The following is an 18,988-nucleotide window of genomic DNA, read 5'->3' on the forward strand; positions in this document are numbered from 1 at the left end:
TAAAAAGAGTTCCAAAAAGAAAATAAAGTGTGATCGTATCCATTTTCACACAACATGTTTTTAACCTCTAAATACGAGAAAAGTTTAAGTTAAGACATAGCTTTTAGTTACACCCTGTATATTTGTAAGCCGTATTAATAGGTCTATAAACTGCTCTTTTACAGGTAGTTATATGAAATCTAGTCTTTAAAACCCACACTGACAGATCACTAACTACTCTTTTATTGAATTGTGGAGTTTTGTAATCCGTATTGAGAGGTTGGTTAACTATATTATTACAATTAGTTCAGTCTTGTAACTCATCTTGACAGTTTACTGAACTGGGATTCATGTCACGTTCACAATTGTGCAGTCCGTATTGAGAGGTCTGTGAACTGTACTTTTATCACAATCTGGATAATTATTTGTATCCAATATTCTATAAGTCACTTACACTTCTATTTTTTAATGTCTACGTACTGAAAGTTCAGGTTCAGGTTGATATTTATTCATTCATTTAGTTCTTCATTTATAAACTCATTTATTTATTTATTCAATTATTTATTCAGTTGTTCAGTAATTAATTAATTCATTCATTCATTTGTATATTTATTCATTCGTTTAATTATTTATTCATTTATTAATTTAAATATTTATTCATTAATTAAATTAAATATTTATTAATTTGTTCATTAATTCATTCATTTATACTGTATATTTATTAATTTGTTTATTTTTTATCTACTCATTCATTTATATATTTGTCATTTGTTTATTTATTTATTCATTCATATATTTATCATTTGTTTATTTATTCATTTATATATTTATTAATTTATTTATCATTTTATCTATTCATTTACATATTAATTTACTTGTTTATTCATTTATTTATTTATCCATTTCTATATATATATACATATATATTCATTTATTTATTTGTTGTTTGTTTATTTTTTATTCATTCATTTACATATTTATTCATTTATTTATATATTTATTCATTCGTCTTTTATTTATTTATATATTTATTAATTTGTTTATTTATTTATTCATTTGTATATTTATTCATTCGTTTAATTATTTATTCATTCATTAATTTAAATATTTATTCATTTGTTCATTTAATCATTCATTCATTTATACTGTATATTTATTAATTTGTTTATTTTTTATTTATTCATTCATTCATATATTTATCATTTGTGTATTTAATTATTTATATTTATTCATTTATATATCTATTATTTAATGTATTATTTTATCCATTCATTTACATATTTATTTATTTGTTGTTTGTTTATTCATTTATTTATTTATTTATCCATTTATATATACTGTATATATATTTATTAATTTACATATTTATTCATGTATTTGTATATTTATTCATTCGTCATTAATTAATTAATTAGTTTGTTTATTTATTTAATTTATTTAATTTACTTTATTTCATTTTATTTATTTAATTTTTGTTTGTTTGTTTTTGTTTGTTTGTTTGTTTGTTTGTTTATTTATTTATTTATTTATTTATTTTGTTTCATGGGATAGGGTTAGATTTTTAGACAACGCTGATAAGATGTCTCTGCGGACAGTCGTCTAAAACACCCTTTGGATTTCCTGTCATGACGGAAATATTTAAGGTTCGGTTTCGAGAACTTGTCTATGTCCACCAGTGTGTGGCATTTGAACACATCTACTTTATTAAACGTGCGATACCATACCATTCGAAGCTCTTTTAACACCACACTAACGGTGAGAACGACGTTGAACTGATGTTGCACTTTCAAATTCTGTAGAATACGAATTTAGCTCGTTGTCTTATAGTAAACAGCATATTGTTTATTCAATAATTGCCTCAGAGATAATATGATTTATTTTGTTTGTAAAAAGTGTGATACAGAATTTTTTGTTTTGACATCATACCCAACATGAAACAACTTTTGTATCACTCCTGATCTAATTCTTATAGCTTCTTTATTTTGCGTGCCCAATCTGATCGGATCATGAAAATAATTAAACATGTGCAAATATTATTCTATGCAATTTGTGCAAAATTAATCACATATTCGTATTGAAGTCGTATAGTTTATAAAATATCTTAGGGCCTACTTCTGGTGTTGTAAATACTCCAGGAATAGAAAGTTCTTGTTAGATATGTGGGTCCTTATTAATCCATTTAATTATTATTTATTTTTAAATATTTTTGTTAAAAATTTAAAAAGAGGTTATCATCGGGAATATTTACTTTAGTTTTCATATCGATTTCCTTTAAATTTATTAATTAATACATTTGATTATAAATTTCAATTAAGGAAATGTGTAGAACAAGAAGTAAAAGCTGCTAACTTATTACCTTAGCGGTTAAATTCCGTTTACATTTTAAATTTATATAGTTTAAAACACTAAAACACTTCATTTTTATTGTAGACATAAGAAAACTCTTATAAAATAAATCATCCTTAAGGGTTTTATTTATTTGTTCAGTGTTATGCTCTAATCAGATAAGCTATTTAAGTTTAAATTATCAATAATGTAAATATAATTATAACAATTTTATACTCTAATACTCTATTTCGATGGATAAGATCTTTCTCATTAATATAAATTATGAAAAGTGGAAGTAGTTCACTTATTACTATATGATTTCAGTATGCAACACAGATTTACTTTTTCATGGCTAGAGAAAACTTCAGACTGAGCAGTTTGTTCTATGTATATAAGGGTGTGTGAGTGTATGAGTGTAATTTAGAAAATTGCTGTCTCACAAAATGTTACATTGAACTTAAACATCAAATTCGCACTGATTTTTTTAAAGAATCTAACTGTCTCTGGTTGTTTCCAAAGTGAAGTACCGGTAATGTTTAGATATCTGTAGATATGAACAGTTGTGCTTTTCCTTAGTCTCGGATAAAATGAGTTATTGTGGATGAAATGTATGGAAGTGTAAATGCGTGTATGAACTATTATAAATGGTAATATTGCAAATATAATAAGCAAACTGTGTTGAGAAATGAAAAAAAGAACAAAACAAAACAAAACAAAAACAAAAAAAACAACTCATATTACAAAAAATATGAGAAAAACTTCAAATTATCATATTGTCGTCACCAATCCCCTGAATACCTTGCATCACGATTTTATAATCTATCCACACATCATATTCTGTACACCCGGTCACAATATGACACTCTATTGTCAGTTTCTTCACACAGAACTTCCGCGTATTCTTCGTCTTTTACAATAGACACTAACTGTTCTTGGAATTCATTACTTACAGATGTTTTTTTTTTTTAAATGTGTCCCCTTTTTATTCAGTAAGCTCCATTGCAGTAATGCAATACTACACACATTTGTTGCTACACTGTTCTTACATTCTGTCGGAACTTAAAACAAAAACTAATAGTAAACTATTTACAATATTTACAAGGATGTAAAGTCAGCTGACTGAATACAGTTTATGAATTATTTAAAATTATTAATACTAATACTATTTTAACTGGAGTAGTGCTTTCACTGTTTACAATATAATACACTGCCGTGAAGTCTATTGACTTAATAAAGGTGGTGAATTGCTTATAATTATTTTAACATAATATCTAACTACTACTACTACTACTACTGAATACTAATACTAATCCTAATTTTAAATAGAGTAGTTTTTTCACTATTTACAATATTTACAGTGATGTGAAATCTATTGATTGAACAAAGTTTCTGAATCCCTTATAGTGTTTTAACAATAGTTTCTCATGTGACACTGGCCATCTATCTTGATTTCTATATATTCCATGCTTCAGAATATCCCTTTGTTTATTCAATTTGACAGACGAGTATATTAGGTGATCTACTGTTTGTGCATCTTGAAGGCATGAACACGTTGAGTCGTCTTTGATCCCGAAACGGTGCAGGTATGCCTTGGTTTTTCCATGGCCTGAGATCATGGCGGTTACTTCTGCTGTCAGCGTAATATTTTGTTTCATCCTCTGAGGTACAGACGGGAAGAACTTCTTACATATAGCTCCTTTAAGTGAGTTTTTCCAGTCGTTCTCCCATTCGTTGAACCCTTCTTCTTCTATTTCCGTTACAATTGTGGTCTTAGGTTTCCTGTTGTATGCCACTTCAAGGCCATCTTCTGTTGCTGCCTCTTTTGCTGTTTTATCCGCGAGTTCATTGCCCTCTATTCCTACATGAGCCTTGACCCATCCGAAGTGGATAATGAAGTTCTGTTCTTTTAGGCTTTTGATTACAGATGTTAGGGCCTGAACGATCTTAAACGCTTTCAAGTCCAAAGTGAAATATCATCTTTTAGAACGCACATTGTCCCAGTGTATATATTATAATTATTGAAGAGTGATTTTCCAAACGGATCTAAGTCATTTATAAACGATTTTCTATTTTATTGATTAACGTTATTATTTTCCATACACCTATACAAAATAAAATTGAGCATAACTCATTTGACACTTTCGTGGAGAAATATGTCTCTAAATTAAACCATGTTTTCTTAGTATAATGGTTCACTATTGGAATTCGCTGTCACAGGTGCAGGCCTATGACAATATATGATTTATATGAAATGGTCACGAACTTATAAAGAATGGATTTCTTTACGAAGCATATCATTTACACCCAATGACAACTTAATGACTCCCTTAATAACAGAGCATTCTGAGTCTCAGAAATTATTCAGTCACGGCCACAACACATCAGACGGCGTACGTCGATAAAATATGTTTATCCACGAAATTATGTTTGTACAGCATGTGGACATTCAGCCAACCGAATTCTATCAACAGAAATATTACGCTGGCTGGCTCGACAGTAAACAAACAAGCAAACACTGAATTGCTTCAATTTTTTGAGTGTCTATAAATAACAGTGAGCTAAGCAATTCAAAGGTTTGAGAAAGATAGATGCTAATTCGCTTGTAATAGGGGAAAATTACAGATTTTTTTCTATCAGATAGAGGGAAGATCAGTTATATTTTTCTTCCCACGTACGTATTATAAGTTATGTCCACAGCAATTTAGTTAAAGAACGAACAAATATAGACTGCTTCCCGAATTAGTTCCGTACGCCGTATAAACACTGGGTTCCACCAGTCACAATTACAAATACTGTTGAAATGGTGTAGAATGTAGGCTTTAAGCAACAGTCGTACTTCACAGATTGTTAAGGCTTAATTTACATGCAGGGTGAACAGTAAGTAATGTCATTATGATATGACGCATATACAGGTTGATTCACGAGGAAAGGTAAAAAATTTAGGATACGATATCTTAGGTCATTTTGAGTGAAAAAGTTCATATGAACATAGGTCCGTTTTCGAACGATGACAGTGTTAGATGCATTTTTTTGGTAAAAGTCTCGCCCCAATGTGAATCAGACGTTACCATTAGCTGCTGACATGAGACAAGATCACCGATCGCAATGAATGACGTAACATTGAAATCTGCATTGTGATCGATGTAGATAAGAGAAGAGAAACAAACTGGGTGGTGGGACATTATAAATGTCACAACAAATACGCTATCTCTTATCAGTTCACAGCAGTTCAGTCAGCTACCTACAGTACAGTAGTTATACAGGTACAGTTATCGGAAGTGTTAAGTTGTGCTTTCAAGATGCCTTATAATTTTTCTACTGCAGAATTGTGTATGTTCATGGTTTGTACGATGGAAGTAGCTTGCGTGCCGTCACTGAATATGAACGACGCTTTCCGAACAGAAGGGTACCATATCGAAGAGTACTTACTGTCTATGGGGTTGGATGAAAGACTTGGTATAACAAAGGAAGGTGAAAACGAGAGAGGCGTTAATCGACCGTATTTTGTATGCGGCATAAAGACAGCCACGTGCAACTCTCCCGAGCGATGAGCACGATTCACGCCCGAGCGCAACAGTGCATTGAAGCAGAAGGGGTACCTTTGAAAATGTGCGACCCCGACTTCTAGAATATTAGATAGGCCTATGTATGCATACGTGAATATAAACTTTAAATTTGTCCGTTATCTGTCTCTAAATGTTGGTACAATGGAATCTCAGAAGGTTTTGTGAAATCAAAGAGCCATATCTCCGTAAGTGTTCGAAAACGGACCTATATTCATATGAACTTTTTGACTCTGAATGACTTCAGAATTCATATCCTAAGTTTTTTACCTTTCCTCGTGAATCACCCTGTATTTCTGAACATCTTCGGTTTTGCTGACACTTCACATTTTAGTGATGTCACTAATTTCAGGGGGTTATTCCTTCAGATATTTCAAACAAGAAATCTTAGTACAATTTTACTGTTTTTTTTGCTTCCTTTTAGAGATAACATTTTGTTTCATACTAAACATTTTATAGCGTGTTTTGGGAAAGCCATTGATTTAATTCTGAATATGCTCAGTCAGTTTAAGAGAACAGTGTAATATGACAATAAATGCTTGTCATTTAAATGTTCAGAAATTTGATCCGAATAACAATAAAAATTCCTTCGCAGAATGAAAAGTTACACTTATTCGGATCAAATTTCTGCACATTTAAAGGACAAAATTGAAATTCTTTCAATCGCTTATTATCATAATACACTGCTCTCTTAAACTGACATTTAATCAATGGCTTTCCCAAAACACGCTATGAAGTTTTCAAATATAAATAACAATAAAATTGAACATGTTAAATATTGACAAAATAAGCAAATACAAATAAATATAATTATTGTTAAAAATGTATAGTTATAAGTTAAAATTAAAATAACTATATATATATACATAATAGAATTTCATTACAGTTTATGTATAGTATTTGGTGAGAATTATAAAATCTAAATATATTGTCATAATATTATGGGGTTTATAACTGAAATGCATAATATGATATTGAAATAAAATCATCGATTCTCATATTAAATATAATACAATGCAATATAATTAATATGAGAATCCATGATTTTATTTCGATGTCATATGTATTTTAGTTAGAAACACCGTAATATTATGCCAATACATTGCTATTTGATAATTCGCACCATTATTATGCATAAAGTAATTATAATTATTCTAATTTTAACTGATAACTATAAGCGCCATACATTTTAACAATTGATGACCGTTTTTGCAAAACTTGCTAACTGCAAAATTTTGAAAATTGAGATTTTGGTGGATTAGTTAACATAAGACAGGCCTCTACATGATGCTAAAGGCTTCTTAGGAAAATCTTATTATTTCCTTCACAGTAGTGTGTCAAAGTGTGATCGTTTTTTCAAAACTTACTTTCTGCTATGTGAGAGCTATAGCAAAACGTGCAGTTATTTCAGTTTTTTGTGTTTCCTATAAAAGTTAGTTTTTACAGTTAGCAAGTTTTGCAAAAACGGTCCTCAATTATACTTATTTTTATTATTTAACATGTTCCATTTTATTGTTATTTATATATCTGCATTGCTTGGGAAAAGTGACATAAGTCAGTTTCCACAAACCTTTTTTGATAATTTATTGACAACTTACACTGGTTTATGTCGATTTGATTTTTTTCTGTAAGAATTATTGTAATACGAGAAATACTTATGTATTTTTTCCAAACGAGCAGATGTTCCGTTAGTTGTCAATAAATTATCAAAAAAGGTTTGTGGAAACTGACTTATGTCACTTTTCCCGAGATTCTGCAGATATGTAACTTACATATTTCAATTGACATGTACAAATGTTTAGACATTGCATATAAAATGCCTGAAGATGCAACTGAGGCGAAAACGTTCGCAACAGGAATAACATTAAATCAAATTATTTTACGCTGTGAAACTTGTTTTTTGATCAGATAAGTCATTTGAATGAAAATTGTAAATCAAGTTTAATACACTGACATAACATTAGACTTATCGGATGACAACCATCACAAATAATTACAAAATAACCTGATGTTCGCCTTACGATTGGAGCAAATATCAGAGAAATCTAACCAGGTAATCAGCCCGAGCGGGAATCGAAATGATGCCCGACTGTAGCTCCAGAGGAGCAGGTAAATGCGCTATCACCTTAGCTGCGCTTGTAGCCATAATGATGATGATGATGATGACGGAAAATAAATTTAATGTAGGCTACATATGTGAAGAAATATTTGTTTTAATTAACACTAAACCAAACATATACGAATAATTAATACATAATTACATTTTTAATTAAGCGTCTCATTAACAATTTAATTTAAATCCGTCTCTGAAATTAATCCCATGTAACCACATAAAGAGTTATGACAACACACCTGCCATAGCACTTTTATTATTTATTTACATGTGACCATCTACTGTATGTTCACATTTAATTACCTACTGCTAGAAGGGACGATTTCAACGGTAAATTTCATTAATACAAGACTGACTTAAATATACAAAACATGTTTGAGTTGAATACGAATACATTTTAAACCAGATGTGCTGTTGATTCTAATTGCGTATCACTAAATGGCTGCTGCTAAAGTAGTAACATAAACTCATCAAAATACATACACAATATTTTAAGTTTACTCAAAACAAAAACATACCGGCATCTGTTAAATCTCGACAAGCAGTGGTGTTTCATCGAGGATAAAATTATTTTTTTAATAATAATTTTCGTACTATTGAAGAAGTTTATAGTATCTGTCTCCCAAAAATCCAGTTGAAAAAGTTGTAAATATTGAACAAAAAATTAATACTTAAATCTTAATAGGCTATATTATGCATATTATTTTGTTTCCTTGTTCACCAGAGTCCTCGTCATTCTAAAACGTCGGCCTGTAGAGAGAGATGTCTTAAAAGCAGGGACGTTTTTGCAATAGTGCAAAATCATAGGAGTAATTCAATCGTGAACTGCACAAACCGCACATATGTCCATTTGAGTTAATTTTTCAGCACGCACAAAAAACTGATTATCTTCAAAAGCGTTTGGTACAGAGTTATTATTATCATACGTCCCAGAAAGAGCCCTGCATGGTTTCCCATAACCTAGTAAAAAAATGAAATAAATTATATTTACACTTTAAGCAGAGTTGTTAAACGTTCCGATTTTTGCGGGACAGTTCCAATTTCGATTTTGTTGTCATGCGTCCCGCAATGATTTCGTTCGGGACGCAAAAGTCTTGATTTCTATAATTTAATTCTCTCAAGAATTCCTCTTGTCCTACCATATGCAATTCATATCAATATTTTAATATTTTTCATTATGGGGCACGTGTACTCATAAGAAGAAGCAAACCTGAATCCAATATATGAAATCAGACAGTGATTTTTCTTAAGTTTTATGAAAATGCTATCTAATGTCTTCAGAAGAACTTCCGAGCTCTCTGAAAATAACATTATACAGAAACTCTAATAATTATCATTAAAAGGAAACAGCCAAGTTGATATCAAAAACATTGAAGAAGCAGCTTTTTCATTGGAAATTAATGTTAATTTGGATGTTCTGTTTGTAGATTATAACATATTGATAACAGCTCTAAAAGAAGAAAGCGGTAATAAGAGTTTGGGCTTGAAATGGGTAGGGATTTTTAAGCATTTCAATCTACTTCCTTTGGCAGAGTGTTGTGTCATGTGCCTCGGCTAGCCAACTTCCAATGCCGATGCAGAGAGAGTTCCCTTATATGACTTTAAAGTGGACCCAATCTTAAGGTCAATTATTGTGTTGATTTAATAAAAGGAGAACTTATTGAAAATCTGTATACCCTGCAATTAAAACAATTAGAAACAAATATTGGAATCCCCTAGGAAAAAAAAGTGTAAATGGAAGCACTCTTAAATGGATGTAATAAGGAGTATTAGTGTGTCTCAAAGTTCCTTGCACTATTTGCTATCTTCAGAATTCTTTTGAGGTGTACAGTATTATATGAGTTTTATTTAAATCCTTCATTTATATTACTAAGATTAGGTTAATTGGGTTAGGTTCGAGTATAAAATTGTTTTAGTTTTTACGGTACCAATACAATGTTAGTAATGTTATGTTTTGTGTAAAACCGTAGGCAGCTAATAAAACCTTAAGAATCTTGGAAATTATGGGTAAAGATTCTTCAAATTTTGTGCTTACTTCTGAAATATGAAAGTTCACAACCATGACTATAACTAAACTTATATATAATGTTCTCATTTTGCTCATCGGAAGTCTCTACAATCTAAAACATATCAGCCGGCAGAGATATATGTCTGAAATGAAGTAAAATTTTTGTAATTGTGCAAAGTGAACAAGTAATTTTGCCTGGAGGCCTGGAATGTATAGACAATACCTTATTTCAAGTGTTAGTATTTTTTTAAGGAGAAATCTTTTATCTTCGTTTTTCAGGTATTGCAAGTACACAAGATTAAGTGCTAAATCCATTTTATCGCTTATTCTGGTCATGACTCCTGGATGCACATGTATCCAATCGGCAATGAATATATCTAGGAGGTCATGATATATATAGTGCATGCAGTTTATTTTTCCACGCTCGCGGATGTAAAGCGAAAGCGGCAGTGTACAGCGCAGCTGCACACTTAAGCGAGCGTGGAAAGATAAAATGTATGCGCAGTCTGGATGTACCAAATTTAAGCGACTGGCTTTTATGACCGTATTTAGAAGTCTCTTTCTTTTTGCAATGATACTATTAGCTTCTTAAACGATCGCTAACGATCGGTAAATTTTAACACCGGTTTAATGTCGAAAAACTCTTAAGCGAGCTTGGTGAAACAGAAATTCTACTTAATCATGGTAGGTTACCAATTTTACGACGGTTAAGTCGTAACCGAGATTCATGCAACCCGGCATAAGAATATTAATGACATTAAAATAATTTCTATACCATTGAGAAAGTTTATAAAAGTTGTCATCTCATAATCCAGTAGAACAAATATTTCACAAAGATTACACAGTAACTAAATGTTTCATTTCATAGAAATGTTTCCCTATTTGTTCACCGGAGGCTTCTACAATCTAAAATATGAAAATCTTCAGAGACATGTAATATGTTTGAAATGTGTAGAATTTTTTTGTAGCAGTTTCAAATGGAGAAGAAATTTTGCTTGGAGACCTGTTATAAAATAATAGGCTAAGTTATAATTTCATAATTTTAGCATTTCCTTTTTTTTTATCTAAAGAAACAATGTTAAGAATATGTACTGTACGGCTCTAAAACTCAACTCCTACAATCTAACCATTCTAGCATTGAATAAGTATATAAAAAGTATCTTTAATAATGTGAAGAAGAGGTTCAATACAACAAGCAAACCTTAAGTCACTTTTACTCTAATATTAATGCACATTGAGAACATCATGAGTTGAAGAGAGACTCACCCTAGATCTCCCTCGGGGTGAACCAGGGTAGCTTCCCCCCTCGCCATAACCACGCTGGGGGAACTGCAAATACAAAACAACCACAATCATTAGTGCTACTCTTAGTACTAATATTTTTTACCTAAAAAAAAAACAAAATACAAGAAATTGGTAGCGCGTAGCCATATGCAGGGAACCGAATAAAACACACGAAGCTGAAGAGGGAAATTTACTGCAGAAATTTACTTGAGAAGAAAACAAATGAAAGAATGCGAGTGTAATAGATTCGATCTTGGAAAAACAAGAACATCGCAATAATTTATTAATATATTCCATTGTTTAGATATGGTTTCCTCTGAGGCAATTGCTGTATTATTATTCTGGAATATTCAACTTGTATGAGGTGCAGCAGAGTGTAAATATTTATGCTGTCTAGTTACATTCCACACTTGGATTAATACCACAACCTGTAGGCGTTCATTTTGTACCTCTTCGTTTGCAGATGAACATTATTTAATTCTGCACAGCATCTAAGGGGTTTTCAGTGCTGTGGCTATTATGATCTTGTTATGACTGATGACTGACAGGCTGTTTTAATAAGGGCTTGCTTTATAATGAAGGAATTCAAGGGCTGGTTCTCTGGATCATAATTTAAAAAAAACAATATTCTACGCCCCATATCAACACACAGTACAAAAAAAAACAAGATCTTGTATAATTATTGTATTAAACATGTAGCTTAATATATCTAATGGAAAATATTCAATTCATTGGATAATTGATGAATGTGTTATTCTAAATTATATAGTCATCAATCTATTTTATGTTATCACTAATGTCAATTAGATCAGTCGTATCAGCTATATAGATCACCATCAGCTCAGATTTCAGTTACATCGGATAAAGTCAAATCAGTCATGTCAGCTATACTGTTTCTTCGTATCAGTCATGTCAGCTACATTAAGTAAAATAAGTTAGATGTCATGTCAGTTGTACGGTTTCTTCATATCAGTCATATCAGCTAAATCAGGTAAAATCAGTTGGATCAGTCATGTCAGTTGTACGATTTCTTATAACAGTCATATCAGCTACTCGTACATCAGGTAAAGTAAGTTAGATCAGTCATTTCAGTTGTACGGTTTCTTCATATTAGACATATCCAGCTACATCAGGTAAAGTCAGATCAGTCACGTCAGTTGTACGGTTTCTTTATATTAGACATATCCAGCTACGTCAAGTAAAGTCAGTCAGATCAGTCATGTCAGTTGTACGGTTCCTTATAGCAGTCTATCAACTACAGTACATCGAGTAAAATCAGTGAGATTAGTCATGTCAGTTGTACGGTTCCTTATATCAGCCTTATCAGCTACATCAGATGATGTAAGCTAGGTCAGTCATGTCAGTTGTACGATTTCTTTATATTAGACATATCCAGCTACATCAAGTAAAGTCAGTCAGCTCAGTCATGTCAGGTGTACGGTTCCTTATAGCAGTCTATCAACTACAGTACATCGAGTAAAATCAGTGAGATTAGTCATGTCAGTTGTACGGTTCCTTACATCAGCCTTATCAGCTACATCAGATGATGTAAGCTAGATCAGTCATGTCAGTTGTACGATTTCTTCATATTAGTCATATTCAGCTACATCAGGTACAGTCAGTTAGATCAGTCATGTCAGTTGTACGGTTTCTTTATATTAGACATATCAGGTATCAGGTAAAGCCAGTCAGTTCAATCATATCAGTTGTACGGTTTCTTCATATTAGACATATCCAGCTACATCAGGTAAAGTTAGATCAGTCATGTCAGTTGTACAGTTTCTTCATATCAGACATATCCAGCTACATCAGGTAAAGTCAGTCAGATCAGTCATGTCAGTTGTACGGTTTCTTATAGCAGTCTATCAACTTCAGTACAGCGAGTGAGATTAGTCATGCCAGTTTTACGGTTTCTTATATCAGCCTTATCAGCTACATCAGATGATGTAAGCTAGATCAGTCATGTCAGTTGTACGATTTCTTCATATTAGTCATATTCAGCTACATCAGGTAAAGTCAGTTAGATCAGTCATGTCAGTTGTACGGTTTCTTCATATTAGACATATCCAGCTACATCAGGTAAAGTCAGTTAGATCAGTCATGTCAGTTGTACGATTTCTTCATATTAGTCATATTCAGCTACATCAGGTAAAGTCAGTTAGATCAGTCATGTCAGTTGTACGATTTCTTCATATTAGTCATATTCAGCTACATCAGGTAAAGTCAGTTAGATCAGTCATGTCAGTTGTACGATTTCTTCATATTAGTCATATTCAGCTACATCAGGTAAAGTCAGTTAGATCAGTCATGTCAGTTGTACGATTTCTTCATATTAGTCATATTCAGCTACATCAGGTAAAGTCAGATCAGTCATGTCAGTTGTACGATTTCTTCATATTAGTCATATTCAGCTACATCAGGTAAAGTCAGTTAGATCAGTCATGTCAGTTGTACGATTTCTTCATATTAGTCATATTCAGCTACATCAGGTAAAGTCAGTTAGATCAGTCATGTCAGTTGTACGGTTTCTTCACATTAGACATATCCAGCTACATCAGGTAAAGTCAGTTAGATCAGTCATGTCAGTTGTACGGTTTCTTCATATTAGACATATCCAGCTACATCAGGTAAAGTCAGTTAGATCAGTCATGTCAGTTGTACGATTTCTTCATATTAGTCATATTCAGCTACATCAGGTAAAGTCAGTCATGTTTGTTGCACTGTTCCTTCATATCAGTCATATCAACTACATCGGGTGAACTCAGTTACATCTGTCATGTCAGTAGTAAGGTTTCTTATGTAAGTCAAGATATGTCAGAAGAGGTTATTCATGTCAGCCAAATTAGTCATTTCAACTATAATATACCTGCATATCAGTCAGATCACTAGGCGTAACGTAAGTTATATGATATCTTAATTTCAGTCAGATCAATTATGTCAGCTATATGAGGACTTGATTATGAGCTCTGCATTTCTGTCAGATAAGTAATGTCGACTATTATAAGCTCAAAGTAACTAAAATCAGGACTCTAATTACACTGGCCAAAAAAAGTTTTGCATATTATAGAATTTTTTATTTTTGGATCATATTTTCCACAATTTTGTATGCATTTCTATTATATGTCAATTGCTGAAAGAAAAAACTAAATAAAACTGTAAACTACTTACACACATAACGAAAAAAATCTGTCTTCATTTGCAACAAAAATCCAAATCTCATTGATTTGACAAAACAAAACAAAAATACATATTGAGTCAATTCAACAATGTGTGTGGCCTCCACGAACTCGTTAGGTATTCATTATGAGATCTTTATTTCAGTAGGATCAGTAGCCTATGTCAGCTATATGAGGTATTCGTAATATCTGCAGTTCAATGAGATCATTCCTGTCAGATATATGAGATCTGCATGTCATCAGTCAGGTCAGTAATATGAGATCTTCATTACGAGATCTATATTGCAGTCAGATCAGTCATGTCAGCAATATGGGAATTTCGTATCAGTTACTACAGTGATTTCAGCTACGAGTATATGAGCTTGGTATATCAATCATATAAACTTAAGTATTGTTAGAGCAGTCACGTCATTTATTTCATATCTCCTTGTGAGATTAATCATTGTAACAGTGTAGTCATTTCAGTCTTACTAAATATAATTTCAGATACGGCTAATTAAAATAAATAGTATCAGCTATTTCAGGTCTTCATACATGCTATTACCAGTATATACTTTCTTCCGTTTGTGACTGGTCTGTCTGTTCGGTTCTGTTGCCTACGCATTCATCTGTGTATTTTTATGTGCATACCGTACAAGTATTTCGAGCCTCCATTTTGTCTCAGAATTTTGTGTATTTACTGTCCTAGTGTGACACAAATAAGCGATCCACGCTTGTCATGAAGTCCTATTATAGAACTCGCGCTCCAGAATGTATACCTACGAGACTCCAGACTAACATGCAACCTTTCTATCGCTAACGACATCTGTATGAATGGAAAGAAAACAAGGGCTGTGTAGGAGTCTTGTTTGCTCTGGCATCGGGACGAATTGGAATTAGAAAATACCTACTTGTTATCATTGCTGTGTGTTTCACAAAGAAAAACAGACTTCTTTTATAAACAGTGAACAAAGAATCAAATCGCACGTGAAAACATTCTTGTAAAACGACACTTTACTGTAACGAAATTGTTGCGAGTTGATGCTTTTAAGTTAACAACTTCAACAATAATTGAATGGAAAGTTAGGTTAGAATTGCAGACAGCTATCTTTGTAACTTGTTATTTCAGACACACGAGTTTTATCTGTATTCCAGAGTAATTTAACTTACTTATACTGTTGCTGAAGACATTCTTCCTTATTCTAGAGATTCGTCAATGTATAAAAGATATATTCTTTATCAGAGATGAATGGAATACTTCTCCTTCGTCTAAACAGCTGCTGTTACCAATTTATACTACAAATTTTCTGAGCGTTGACATCATACTAGTGCTGTAAACAAGACACGGACAGAGCACGAGCAGTAAACAGGGAGTTTAAAAAGAAGGTTACGGACTTTTGATATTATTTGGTAGAATTATTCGTTGATGTATAAATATGTACTGTATATGCTTTTGGTCACTTTTGTCAGAGACAAGGGTAATGCTTCTTTATTGTCATTACAAATGCAGCCCACATGAATATTTAGTGTGATGACAGGCCGAATGCACTAAGAGCGCAGTGTTAGTGATTGATAAGTGTTGTAATATGCATTCTGTTCTTCAGAGTACATTGTTCGACGTTATGAGAAAGGTTGCAGGTTTTGGCATAAGATAAAACGAACAGACCTAGAAATTAATCTAACAATTCCAATATAATATAATGCCCGTATATATATACATTAAGATATAGCCTATAATAGACATACATATAAATACATAGAGACCCTACATAACGCAATGCCTGCAAGTCACTTGGGGTACTATTCATAGACATTTCGCTAGCCCGCGCTACGAGCGTGCTAAACTAGCCCCGGCTATCGATTGGCTACTTGTACAGGAATCACATCATATCATATCGCTAACACTGGTTTATGAATATGAAAAACGTTAGTTCGCTGATAATCCAACGGAAGCCCGCGCTAACAATATCCATGAATACGGCCCTTGGTTTTTATGGTTACTGCTATAGCAAGAGTTTTACATAGGTCTATATTATGTTACGAATAGTCATTCTACAACATAAGTTCCTGAGAGATGCACCAAGAAATACAAGTAGTGGTGGTGATGTTGGTGGTGGTGGTGGTGGTGGTAGTGGTGGTGGTGGTAGTGGTGGAAGTAGTGGTGGTGGTAGTAGTAGTAGTAGTAGTAGTAGTAGTAGTACTGGTCGTGGTGGTAGTGGGGTGGTGGTAGTAGTAGTAGTAGTAGTTGTTGTTGTTTTATTTAGCCTGGTAGAGTTAAGGACATAAGGTTTTCTCTTCCACACAATCAGGTTTCAATAATATACACGAAATAGAAAATTATGTGATAGATTACAAAACAACATAAAAGAAGATATCTTAGAAATTACATAAAATATAGTAGAAAATTACAAATAGTCAAGATCAGTTACATAAAATAAGGAGAATATAAAATAAAGTAGAAAATTACATATAATCAAAATCAGTTATATAACATAAGGAGAATATATATAATTTATAAGATATAAACTGCTCGAGATAAATTCTATGATTAATTCACTTGAGATACAGTACACAGTTAATATAACTTATATAATAGGAAAATACATGTGTTACAAGACATAAAAGGTTGAATAGCAAAATCGTACTATATAGGATACAGATACAAACGATTAAGTAATATATCAAGATAATAAAAAGGAAAAAAAAAAAAGGAAGAGAGAGGAGAAAAAAATAACAACTTCGTCATTTAAGACTATTTAGAGACTTCCGCAAGAGTCTACTTGTGCTCAATAAAAACCTTTCTAAGTAGAGTGTAAGAATAAGAATATCCTATTCTCAATTTAAAAAAAATATGTTTTTTGGCTTAATCGGTAGATAATCTCGCAACTCATCCGTAAAAAGTGTAAAAAGAATTGTTTCTGTTTCTGATTTAAAAGACAGTTTGGTCAATAATGTTAAAAAATATAAAAATGAATTCTACAGACAGTTTTTTGTTCCTCTTGTAAAGTTTGGTTTTCGTGAGATACTAGGTCTCCATTCTTAGCCGACGATATGCAGATTTTATCATATCGAAAGCATCATACCAGAAGAACGTATCAACAAAATTGCAAATTTACATTAGAACCATTTAAATATAGAATAATTTATTCTGACCTTGTCTACTTGACAAGGTACTTTCATTGATTATTCCTCATGCCCATTGTAATTCTCAAACGATTGTTTTCAGACACAAAATTTAGGTTCTACTATAATTTTTCAATAACCCTGCATTTGTTGATACGCCTTTCTGGTATGATGCCCACGATATATATGACTGATTTATAACAGTAAATTTTTCGCGAATTTTCGTGAAAATTGGCTCAATTTCCGAAAATTTATTTTCGCAATGAAGACGAGACATAACATTTCAAAAATCATTTTAAAGAAATCCAGTACACCAGTTTTGAAGATGTTAGCTGTAAAAGAATATAGAGACAAGTTATTTGAGAATGCTATTATTTTCTTTAATAGCTTACATGATCATTCATAAATTGAGTTTTCGTACAAAACTGAGTTAAATAACAATAAGGCTGCTCTACAAAGGATATTATTATTATTATTATAGTTATTATTATTATTATTACTATTATTATTATTATTATTATTATTATTATTATTATTATTATTATTATTATTATTATTCCAGATGCATTAAAAATGCCACATGCATGGCTACGAAATCCATCCCTTCAATGTATAGACTTAGTTCGCTCTTGGCACTGATTTATAATTTATGTATTCTTCGGGAAGAAGATGGCAGAGCTAGCCGTCGAAAGCTTGGAAGCAAATCTCCAACTCACCTGGCTGAGAACCCGAGAAGAGTTATTCTACATGAAACGCCAGGAAAGCCTCAAGTCATACATTATACTTAATTATCATTGTATGATCACTATTATTCTCATAGTATAATATATCATAGATTAGAGGAAAATTCTTCGTTCAAGATTGTTTACGTTTATTTTTCTACACAAACCGGTAATATTTTCTCTAATACTTAACTCTTTTCTGAAATGTAATTGTATTTGTTTCTTGTAATTTAAACATTTCAATGCATATTGACCACTTGTTATTATTGCCACAGTTATATAGTTAATTTCAATCATTAGTGTTCACTTTACTATTGTATCAATCTATTGTATCGCTGTGCTGGACTATTATGGCCAATGGCTGTTGTCCAGCACGAAATATCAATAAATAAAATAAATAAACAAAAATTATATTACCATTATTATTGTTATTGTTATTATTATTATTATTATTATTATTATTATTATTATTATTATTATTATTCAGAGTTTTCTGCCCAAGTGTAGGTCTTTCACTGCAAATCCAGCATTCTCCAATTCTTTTCTATTTTCCTATCCTCATAGTCTCCGCATATGATCCATATCTTAATGCTACCTATCATCTGATATCTTCTTCTGCCCCGAACTTTTATTCCATTCACCATTCTTTTCAGTGCATCCTTAAGCAGGCAGTTTCTTTCACACGCTCCATTCTTCTCCATATCCACATTTTC

At 31.9% G+C, this 18,988-nt stretch overlaps 1 protein-coding gene across 1 annotated transcript in view; it reads right to left on the bottom strand.

Annotated features, from left to right (window-relative positions):
* The window catches only part of mmd (disintegrin and metalloproteinase domain-containing protein mind-meld), a 1,174,763-nt gene that overhangs the window by 874,993 nt on the left and 280,782 nt on the right, over window positions 1-18,988 (bottom strand). The window contains exon 3 of the mRNA XM_069819516.1: window positions 11,258-11,320. Coding sequence (XP_069675617.1) covers window positions 11,258-11,320 — 63 coding nt within the window. The remainder of the gene's footprint in view (window positions 1-11,257; window positions 11,321-18,988) is intronic.

This window comes from Periplaneta americana, chromosome 1 (assembly GCF_040183065.1).
Source record: "Periplaneta americana isolate PAMFEO1 chromosome 1, P.americana_PAMFEO1_priV1, whole genome shotgun sequence".
NCBI lineage: Eukaryota > Metazoa > Arthropoda > Insecta > Blattodea > Blattidae > Periplaneta > Periplaneta americana.